The sequence below is a fragment of the Papaver somniferum genome, chromosome 2 (assembly GCF_003573695.1).
Source record: "Papaver somniferum cultivar HN1 chromosome 2, ASM357369v1, whole genome shotgun sequence".
In the NCBI taxonomy this organism is placed as follows: domain Eukaryota; kingdom Viridiplantae; phylum Streptophyta; class Magnoliopsida; order Ranunculales; family Papaveraceae; genus Papaver; species Papaver somniferum.
This window is the reverse complement of record NC_039359.1, coordinates 134,603,036-134,615,051: the sequence shown is the minus strand read 5'-3', so window position 1 is coordinate 134,615,051 and position 12,016 is coordinate 134,603,036. Positions and strand designations below refer to the sequence as shown.

Below are 12,016 nucleotides of genomic sequence, written 5' to 3'. Positions count from 1 at the left end.
GAGCGCCAAAATGGGGAGTAGTTTCTTCACAGAATAAAAATAATTTATCAAGAGTATAAATGGCTAAGTTTGCCTGTGTAAGTGGTGGTTCGGATTTGTCCTCACAAGAAATAAATCTAGGAATGTAATTGTTTGTCATAAGTGATGGTTGTGATTGGCATTAGAAATGCATCTAACGGATAAAATTTATCATGTCATTAAGGTTTCATAATTCTTCATAATAGATACTCTATTAATTTGTCATGATAATATTTTATTAAATGATAATATATAAATTATTCATCTTCATAATAAATACTATATTAGTTTTCCATGATAATATTTTATTAAATGTGAAACTAAAAATGATAATATATAAATTATTCTACTAATGATGATAATAAATATATTTTTATTAGTAAATACTGAGTATTAGTTTGGTATTGTTGCAAGCTTTACAAAAGTGCTTTTCCGATGTTCGTTACTGTGCTGAGTTATGTAAAAAAAGCAATTGAATGGTTGTCGATGTACGTTATTGTGCCGAGCTATGTTAAAAAAAAAACAATTGAATGGTTGGAAATTATAAACTAAAGCTTAAACTATTTTAAAAAATGATCAAATTGTGTCTGAGAAAATATCAGGTTCAGTTATAGTTACTGAGAAAATGACAAAAACAACCATATATCTGAAAATTGTTTATTTTATTTTATTGTGCATAAAATAAGTAAATTTACTAATGAGTATTATTACTGAAAAGTATTATTTTTCTTAACCAATTTTTAAAAATCAATAATTCCTTAATATTTATTGTTGATAAATAAAAGTATGTTTCAGTGATACGGTATAACATAAAATGTAGTTTGAAAATAAAAAATAATTATCTTTAAAGAATAAAATATAACGAATAAAAATTGGTGTGATCATATATAGATTCAAGGATAATTTTATTATCAGTTATACAAAAAGATGGGATAGAATTGGAAAATAAAATATGAAATTAGGGTGAACCGTAGTATTTGTTTTTGAAGTTTTTAAAAGCTCATTCTCCCTCACTTTTAAAATTGATAGATTTTGGAAGTGTTTTGCATAAAAAAAACACTTTATGAAATCTTTAATTACCAAACACTATGATGAAAAAATATTGCTACAAATATGTTTTCAAAATACTTCTTTTTTTTAAAGAAAAAAAATCAGTACCAAACTTTGTTAGATTGGCTAACAATTATATAAGTGGACCATAGCGACGGTGGCAAGTATTGGTGCCCAGTGGATAATTTCGCATCGTCTCACGTATTTCTTTATAAATGATTTAACATTATTTTTATTTACTGATGATGGATAACAGAGTTTATTGTTAATAGAGATTATTGTTATTAGGTTAAGTACTTAGCGATTTGACTTACTAACTAATCATGGTTTTATTATTTTTATGCAACGAATAACCTCACATTTGGAAGCGTAATGTCGTAGAATGTAATGGCCTGACCTTCTACCGATAATGTCCCTGCTTAGTCACTGCAGTCATCTGACAATATGGGGTTTTCAGACCGTTGCTGTCGTCCATCAGCAGCTTCTCGGGAGGTCACCCATCCTAGGATTACTCAATACCGAGCATGTTTAGCTATAACGATCTTCAACAACTATGAATCCAATTATTTTGAAAAGGTCTCGGTGTTAGGAATGCACAAACCATTACCTATATTTCATTTGACGGATCCTACCTGCCGAGTTGGAGTATTATAATACCACCAACTTAATTTGGAGCCGTCCTTGGTTCAGGAATATGTTCAATCCTAGACTCTGATATTTTTTCTCACTCATGAGACCCTTTCCCGACACAATCCGTCAAGAATACTCTTTCACCATCGACGGGTAACCCGTGGTCGACTCTAATACCATTTGTAAGGACCTGATCCTCCGACACTGTCCCCACTTAGTCATGTGGTTATCCGATAGTGTGGATTTTCAACTGACATTGATGCGGTCATCCATCAGCAGTTTTCTGGGAGGTATCCCATCCCTAGATTACTCCTCCTGAAAAAACATAAATTTAGTGATTTTTACCAACTCTGGATCCAACTACGTTGAAAAGGCCACAACGTTACGAAAGGAAGCCATTACATGTATTCCATTCGGTGAACTCTTTTTGTCGAATTGAATTACATGAATACTATATATGGGAATTTTGAAAAACTGAACTACATCGTGTGTTAGTAAAATGGTTGGCATCGCAAATGACTTAACATTTTAAAGTATAATACCTTAAGTGAATGAATTAGCTTTTCATTATGTCATTGAAATGGTAAGAACACACAATACGATATGTACTGTTGAGTAATTCTGAGTTTTACTCTTTCCAGACTATTCTTAAAGGGGGAAAAGCAACAAGGATCCGAACACTGTTAATATCTACACGATTATTCTTGAGACAATGAGTTCAGGTATTGTAATTTGTTACAACTTACATAGTTTAATGTTTTGGTTCCACTCGGTTGTTGGAGTATGTGGCAGGATAAACCACATATGTATATCTAGGGATAGTCCCTCATGGAATAAAGAGGAATACATGTGGAGCTTAATAATCTTGGGCATCTCTATACACATCACCGAGGTATTTTAGTTAAAAACCCCACACCTTATCCCAAGGTAGTCAAGTGGGGTTCAGGATTATGTGGTCGGTCCCTGAGTAGTGTATGATGGTCTGTGAAAATTCTAAAAATTGGTATCAGAGCCCATGGTTGGGGCTACTATCCGAACGTTAAAGTGGTTGTGATGTCACCCGGTTTAGGGTTCAAGTGGAATTAGACTCAAGGTGGAGAAGGTAAGGCCTAAAGTTGAACTGGCGTTCAAGGTGGATTTAGTATCTCACCCATTAACTCAGGTGGATCAGGTTTCTAGATTAGCAAGGCAATGCCCAAGGTTGAACTGGCGCTCAAGGTGGAGTTAGTGTCTCACATATTAACTGTGAAGCATGGTTCCAGGTGGGCAAGGAAATGCTCAAGGTGGGGTTAGTGCTTTCCTTCTCATTAACTCAAGGTGGAGTAGGATTCTAGGGCGCATAGTGACAGTAATCATGATCGATGGGTAGCATATACAGATGGTAATCATATGGTGGAGTCTGATTGGACTGGTGAAGTGGTTTAATCTCCCCAAGGTGGAGATTGTTGAAGTATGTGGCGCGATAAACCACAAAAGTATATATAGGGATAGTCCAACATGGAAGAAAGAAGAGCACATGTGGATCTTAATAAGCTTGGGATCCTTATGTAGTAACGAGGCCTTTTAGATTAAAACCGCACACCTCTTATCCCAAGGTGGTCAAGTAGGGACATCATCGGTAATATTTGGTCGGTCCTATAGTAGGTTCTTTTTGTCCATGAAAGTCCTAACATCGTTCACTAAAATAAGGAAGGCGCGGAAAAGTAATACCATTCAAAGGATCGATAAGATAGCTTTATAAAATAAAAAACATATCAAATAACGTTTTTTGGGGGACAAAATATGTAAAAAATAATTTCGATATAATTTCATTGCTGGCTTGAGGATACAACTCAAGAAAGGAGAGGCATGGTACAGGAGAATGCCAAGGCGGAAAATGTTTGAAAGGATTTGTGAAGTGAAGAATAAAAATATCTATAGGGTCGTCCTTTACTTTTGTAATGAGAAAAAAGGTAAATATGATATTCATACATATTATATTTAATATTTATATGTCGAAAAATGCATAACTGCGTAAAAGTTACACAAAATTGGTTAAAACGACCAAAATCAATAATTTCTGGGTGAAAAATACATCTAGGTTTTGATACTGTTTAAATGGACAAAAATGTTAAAATAGTCAGGATGTAAACAGTTTCATCCTACCCATTTTCAAATACTTTTCTTATTTTTTAATTTACATCAGGATGCATCCAGTTTCATCCTCACTATTTTTTAAGTTTTTTTTTTTTTTTGCTAAGAAAAGATAAAAGAAAAGAAAGATCCACCAGACTAGAGAAGAGATAATTCATATTTTTTAAGTTTAAGTCAGGATGAATCCAGTTTTATCCTTGCTATTTTTTTTCATTTCACCCGTAATAATTTTTACTTGTCCATTAGAACCATGTTTTAAAAATATTTGGACAAATGACCCATTGTCCATAAAAATTATGCCCGTACCGTTACGGCACGGGTTAAGCCCTAATATTTTATAATAGAAAGAAAATTCCATGTCAAAGAAAAAAAATTCCATAAAATTATCTGGCAAATCTCTAACTAAGATGCTGAATTTAAAATGAAGTGACCCTGTGCGACTTGCATGTGTATCATAGAACATTTATTTACAAAAGTTTGTAAAGATAATATTAATTCAAACAGTGTAAATATGGATTTACTTAAAAACAAACTTCTACTGGACTCTCAAAATTAGCCACTCATAAAGATTAGGTACTACGATAAGTAAGCAGAAAAGTCAAGTTTTCTCTAGAAGCTGACTCTCAAGTTCCGAAAATTTGATTAGTTTTGTCAAACAAACAGATCTTTACCTTTTAGTAGAAAGTAGAAACCCAAACGGTCGCGGTAGCTGTTTTCTCTGGCCATAATTGGTTGTCATGTATAGTCAAGAAAACGAGTATGACATGCAAAAACCTAGAAAAATGAATGCAATTACAACTTCATAGACATTCCATTAGGCTTGTATGTGAGACTCAAACCAACGTACGTGACTTCTGAAAAATAACTGTATGTGAGACATTCCATATGCATGATGATGGCTGTTTTGAAATTGAGGATGAAAGCATTGACTTGCTTAACCTTCTCTTGAAAGAAAGAACTGGATTTTGGTGGCCGCCGTTAGTCCATTTTATTCCTCATGGGAGTAATGAAGGCCCCTTCTTAGGTTTTAATAGTCGGTTTTGGCTCGGTTTCTAGTCAAACCAAAACCGAAATCAATATTATCGGTTTTTAAAAATCTAAACCAAACCAATCCATTAATCATTGGTTCGGTTTCTAAATGGTTTTAACCGGTTTCATTTTGTTCCACTGGGTTAATGGAAAACCGACTGTATGTCAGTTTTCTGAAACTGACATTTCAAATCTTTAAAAGAGATAACAAAGTTGAATGTTTTTAACCTACCTGCAGAATTTAATTAACATACAAGTGTAGTTCATAACTCAAGTTTATAAGCATAGTTCAAAACATAAACATTACAGATTCAAAATACATAAACTCCAAGTTCTGCATGTTCCAAATTCCATATTCAAAGTGTGAGATGGACGGGGTAGATTAAATCTATCTATTTTAATCAACGGCCTATACTTATTGGTTTTTCATTGGTTTTTGGTTCGGTTTTTAGGTCAAACCAAAACCGAACCAGTAATGTCGGTTTTCAATTTTTTTACCACAACCAATCCATTAGTAAATGGTTTGGTTCGGTATCTTCCTTATCATTCTGGTCCGGTCCGGTTCCGGCGGAAAACCGAAATCATGATCAGCCCTACCCCTTCTATGTCACCTTTGCAGCTTTGCTGTTTTTAGCTAGTCAGCTTTATTGTCTTAGAGCAGTTCCAATGGAATGAACAAACTCAGAGTTTATTCATTTGGCTCCCACTATGGAATGAACAAACATGAAAAATGGATGTTCAAATCAACAAATCTGTTGCTTTGAACATTGAGTCGGAACATCCATCGCGCGTCTGTAGTAAGGACGCGCGAGCCTAGGTAATTCGCGGTAGCCAAGAAAAAACGCGGGTGTTCCTACCGCAAACTTCGGCGTTTATACCACGAACACCCACTGCAAATTCTGTTATTTTATTAATATTTATCTCACTTTATCCTATTTTATTTCACTTCATCATATTTTATCTCACCAAAATATTGTATTTTATATTTTAACTTTATCCTACAAAGCATTTTATATTAAAAAGAAATACTAGTAAGGCCCTAGATAACTAAATCTGTTCATTTTGCCCTACTTTATCATAGTGGAGAAACCCGTTTGACCATCCACGTGGCTCAACAAAATTTTGAGTTTGAACATTACCATAAAAACTGCTCTTACGCTGCAGCTTAGTTTTCTTCGATTTTCTTCCTTTAGTGTTTTCTGCTAATAGAGTTGGATAAAAATGAACCCTCGTTTGGGATTGCATTGCTTTAGTTTGGGGTTTCTTTAATCTTTAATTAACTATATTGTTTTATTTATTTTTTTGAAGCATATGATAAAAAGAAAATTGATAATACATTAGCGCAACCATATTTTATTTTTTTTACTTCAGAAAATATTTGTGTTTTAGTTCGTTTGTTTTGATAAGTTTATTTTTTCATTTGTCTTTAGCCCAAAACTCATCTATCAAAATGCAAATAATATTTGAACAACAAAATGGCTTGATTCTTACTCAAACTTAAGTAATCTAATTAGTATTACTTTTGAATACATTGTGCATTGTGGATTATGCATTATTATAGCAATGCCACCACTTTTGAGTAATAAATCTAGAAAAATGTAGATCCGTCGATCTAAGTAATAAATCTTTTAACCAGTAAACGACGATACTGTCGGTAGTATCGAAAACGACGGGTGCGCGTTTAAACGTGGTAAAGTTAATAAAAGATAAATACTGTTAAAGATATTGAAGCAGAGCAATCTTACGCTAATTTAATTATGAAATCACAGGATAAGATAAATCTTTTACCGGGACGAAGTCCCTGTTTCTAGCGCCAAATTGTGAACACGTAAATCACGTAGGCATCTATATGTTCACAAACAATATTCAAACTCTAGGTACCAACTCTATCTATTGTTTCACTATGTTCTTGATGGTTACAATGATAGTCGAGTGACTTTGTAGTTTACATTGGTCTATCTATTATAAAGGACTAACTTACACTTACAATCTTTTCTCTCTCTCCTTCCCCTGTTTTTCCAATCCCCTTACTCTTGGTGGAGAGGGGGTATTTATAGGGTTAGAGTGTGGGACCCATCTCTGAAGGCCGTTGGAACCTTATCTTCTTGTGTTTTGTGTCCATCACACAGGGGTCTTCGTTCGTAAATTCATCACGCAGAGTCATCCTCGTTCGTTCCACGGGTTGATCGACACGTATGCTTCTCAGAGTGTTTAATGCGGGTAGTTGAGGCGCCTGCTCGTGTCAGGCAAGTGTTCTCTGCCTCTGTCGCGTCTGTCAGTACATCTTCTCTCCATCGTTGATCTTGGCTTCTTTTGGGGATGAGATAAAGTAACTCATTGGGAGTTATTTGGTGCTCCGAAGTACAGCGTGTTACCGGAACATCCTTTAACTTCTGCCCTTAGATTTTCTCGGGCGACGATCCAACGTCGGCGGGATGAGCATCTTGGTTGTGGGCACATGTCATCATGCTTTGATGACTTTGTCCGCATGCTCTCCACATATGTTCCTATATACACGTGTTTGATGATGAAATATGTGCACACAATTTGCCCCTTTTCTTCGGGCTTGAGTGTTTAGCGGGAGCATTGAAGAAAATAGTCGTTACATATTCTTCCTCTCTCCTAATAACTTCTCCTAGATACTTGGGCATGTTTCTTTATTCGTGCATTAATTGCTCATTTAATGGGCACGTTTCCCATTCCTCTCTTAACTTCCTCCTCTTTCTTTTGAGTATATTAAGGAAGAGAGAAAAATTAATTTCATTCTCTCCGTCTTCATTCCTTGTTATTCATTCCTTGTTCTTCAGCCCTTAAATTCTCTGTCAGTCTTCATTTAAATTCTCTGTCATTCTTCATTCTTCAGTCCTTAAATTCTCTCCGCCTTAGCATTAATCACACTTGCCTCCTCTTTATTTCTGATTTTTTCTTTCTGCTGCTGTTTTTGCTAGTAAGTTTTTTCTTTTCTTTGTTTCCACTGTTTTACGCTATGTTGATTTATAAATTTTCTGCTAATGTTGTCCCTTGTTTGTGATGAAGAACTTCTTTTAATGCTTGCATGCTAGTTTTCCCCTGTTCTTCGTCTTAAATCAAGGAGGCCACTGTTTTGCTTGAGCCTTTCAGGGTAGTGATTTAGGGAGTTTCGAGCATGTATGCTAATTTTAGGGTTTCTGCGTTATCGTGTGTGAATTGCTATTTATGTGGATTTTTTGATCTTATGATGGCCTAGTGTTTGTTTTTGACTTGTTTATGATTAATCTTTTCGCATCCATGTCTGACCGTCCGTGGCTTCCTTATCAGACTCCTGGTTCTGGTCTATCGAGATCTCCTCCGCGTAGAGAGTCTCAAGATGATGTTCGTAGAAATCGAGTTTCTTCTGGGGCGAAGGCCTCATCTTCTAGGGAAGAGGTTCCTTCGACAAATCCTTCTGGGTCTCGAAGAGTTGTCGATCGCGCGGTGTCTCGTCCTCGTGATGATATTAGGAGTACGCAGCCACCGGCCCGTGCTGTCGCTTTTGATGTTCCTCCACTACGTTCTGTAGATCCCGAGCATCATCTGCCGCCCCCTCCTATAAGTTCTTTTAAAGAGAAGAATACCAAAGGTAGTGTTCCGAGGGCTGAGTCTTCAAAAAATCCTTCTTTGAAGAGAAAGGCTTCCGAGGCTTTCATTGGTTCATCCGGTCCCACCGAGGAGGATGAGGCTGCCCCATTGATACGCAGCGTTTCGGTCAGCAAGAAAAAAGTAACGTTCAAGCATATTGATCTCGAAATATTCAAAGAAAAGCACGAGCTTCAAGCCTTCGAGGTTCGTTTCTATGCCCCTGAGGATGATATTACTTATGAGCTTATCTCAAAGTATGAGTTCGATGAATTTCATTTGTTGACTACGGTTGGAGCGTTCGAAGCTGGTCTTATGCTTCCGTTATACAAGTCAGGTGATTCCTTCTACTATGATGTGCTTGCTAGTCGTGAAGGATCTTCCACCAATACTCACAGCCGTTCTGTATCGCAACTATCGGGGAATTATCTCCGTGCACTGAGGGAGTGTTATCTGCGGAGTAAGGGAGAGACGACAATGACTTGTTACGTTCCCAATCCCGCGGAGAAGGAATGGTAAACTTCTGAGAATTTCAATAACTCCTTCGGTGATTACGTCAATAGTAGGAACCGTAAGTCGTGGAGTGTTAGCCTTCGGAATCTTGCTGCTCCTCGGGGCGAAATTCGTCTGTTAAATGAGGTCAGCGATGCCAAGCTGAAGTATGTTCCCGGCACGGAAGGGTCTAGTCAGCGGAAACTTTTTCCGGCACGCGAGAGGATCAAGCGCGACCATGACTACAAGTGGCACGCTACCGTTATCGAAGTCGTTGGTCCTTGGGCGTACGGTTGGATTCCCGGTCCACGCGGTTGGCGTCCTACTGAGAGTAGCAGGCCACGTGAATCTCCTCCTGCTCGTTATGGAGATTTCTGGCCCTGGCGTTTAAACTTCTCAGGTATGAATTTTCCTTATGCCCTTGACGTCGTTGAGGGAGACGAGGAGGAAGGTTCTGGTGCTATACTTCCACCGAGGAGTGCCTCGACTGCCCAGGTATGCGGTTTCTCTAGCTGCGCTTTTCCTTCTTTAGAAATTCAATGTTCGGGGAAAAATAACTCTTTTTGTGGTGTTGGTTCAGGTGTCGAAGAAGAAAAAGATTAAGTCGAAGCAGTCTTCTACCATTGTGATGGGTGAGGCTGAGGCTCATGAAGAAGTTACCAGTCCGGTGAACGAAGAGTTTGCTGAGGATGAGGAGATTACAGATGGGGAGGAACGTACTGATACTTCCCCTCTTAATGTCGAAGAAGAGGTTCTGCGGTCATGATGGTGATGAAGAAAACAACGCCGTGGTAGCTGATGGCGGTGTTAATGGTGATATTTCTGTCCCTGCTGGTGATGCCGCGGATACTCTCCCCACCCTTTCTCAAGAGTTTTCTTTTGACCGGATGTATTCCACAGGGAGTTCTTCACGATGCCCTCGATTTTCCTGAGGACTTCTCTCTACTTTCCCCAATGACGATTGGGATGTGCTCGGGGTTGCTGATAACGAAGACGCTGCTGTTCAGGATGGTGGCGCGGAGGAGCATGGTGCGCATGTTGGTGCCGACATTTGTGCTGAAGGGGCCGTATCAGAAAAGGGGAAGTCGGTGATTGATTCGCCTGCCGCGGATCTTCCTCATTCGCCGACATCTGAGGGTGAGGACGCCATAATGGATTGGCTTAAAAAAAGGATCTGCTATTTGTCCCTCATCCCGCCCCGGTTATTACTGGTGAAAAGGATTCTGATGCGTATACCCGTCGTATGATGGAAATGTCTTCCAAGGCGCGGGTATCTGAGGCCTGGGGAAGAAATTTGAGTGTTCAACTATTTTAGGTTTTTTCTTTGTTCCAAGAACTTCCAACAATCCAGCAGACCTTGTAGCAAAGGAAACTAAGACTCTGCAAAAAATTTGTAATTGGGAAAACACTCCACCTTTTTTGTATCATTGAAGCTTTGGAAGTCGATGTATCAAATGTCAAGCATACTTTTACATTAGATGACTCTACTCCTTCGGATGTAATGGTTGCTACCCCAGGTTAGCTCTTTTGAATGAATTTTAACTTACAAAAAAAAAACAACCTTATGTCCCTCTCCTTTTGAGTGTGATTATGTATAAATTATCTTCAGATTTCTTAAAACAAAATTGAACATCATTTGATAGTCTATGTGACAATCTATAAGCAGTTGCTACACAATTTTAACTTTCAATTTAGAATTGCGAAGTATACATTGATACCAGGGAAGCACCGACATACCAGTATTGGCGTCGTGTCCGCGTCAGACGCGCGACAGACACACGTATAGAAATGCATACTCCATTTTAGCAGTTTGGTAACCTAGTGTGTCAAGGAAATCAGTATAATAGTTAATTTTCTATATGTGAGCTAACCTAACGACATAATTGAGTTTTTTTCATGTATTTGTGTGATTAATGTATTTGATATACGATAACACTATGATCTTAGTATATAAAAACCATTTTATTAACGTATATATAGACGTGTCCGTGTGCTGATGATTTTAGATTTTTACCGGCCCCTGTGTCCGTGTCCCGTGTCAGTGTCCGTGCTTCCCAGATTGATACACATACAGTTCTTGGAATTTAGTCAACAGTTGTAACTTGGTCAAACACTGTGGAATTTAGTCGGTATATACAAATAAGATTTATATATGGTGATCAACTGATCATCAATCTAGCTACATGATTACAAGTCACGGATTTTGAGAACTTGCAACATTTAACTTCAAACTAAAAAGTACAGACTAATGGAAAAAGAAAGAAAAACTGAAGAAGAAAACAAACATATTAGGCTCTTGTGGCCATCTAGCTTTTCAAATTATTTGGCGAAGCTTAAAGACATACAGGTTTAGGTACTGCCTTCAACAAGAATGCCTTCCTCAGTGACATACCCATTTTATCACTCTTGTCCAAGGTTTCAGGAGTAACACCATCCTCTAGGGACCATTCAAAAGATTGGATCAATGATCCTAGGACAAGGTGAAGCATTTGGTTACCCAGAGGAAGCCCGGGACAAATACGTCGGCCAGCTCCAAATGGTAAGAACTCGAAATTTTGCCCACGGTAATCAACGGTGGAATCTAAGAACCGTTCTGGTTTGAACGCCAATGGTGCATCCCAGGAAGCTGGGTCTCTTCCGAGTCCCCAAACGTTTACGAACACTTGAGTTCCTTGTGGTATGATATACCCCATCAGTTCAGTATCTTTAATCAATCACGCTGCGAGGTACCAGTAACGGATTGGTGGGTGTAACCTCAGCGTTTCTTTAATCACTGCTCGTAGATAGGGTAGATTATCGATATCACTCTCTTCAAAACTCCTTTTGGCCAACAACTTGAGTAATCTCATCTCGAACTTTTTTCATTGTTGTTGGATTAGTGAGTAGTTCCGTCATCGCCCATTCTACAGTACTGTTTGTTGTCTCTGTAGCTCCCATGAATAACTCCTGCATGGATTTACAGCAAATTAATCTGATTAGTGAGCTAAAATATTAACCAATCTGCTAACTAAGTAAAAATATTATACGTGCATATAGAACACATAATTAAGAGTTTGTGTGCTCACAAGTA

At 37.8% G+C, this 12,016-nt stretch overlaps 1 protein-coding gene across 1 annotated transcript; it reads right to left on the bottom strand.

The window, feature by feature from the left end:
- Positions 1-11,279: 11,279 nt before the first annotated feature.
- Positions 11,280-11,639, bottom strand: LOC113352007 (cytochrome P450 76A1-like). The gene has a single exon (XM_026595892.1). The coding sequence runs from the start codon at positions 11,637-11,639 to the stop codon at positions 11,280-11,282; it is 360 nt and encodes a 119-aa protein (XP_026451677.1).
- Between the last annotated feature and the right edge of the window lie 377 nt (positions 11,640-12,016).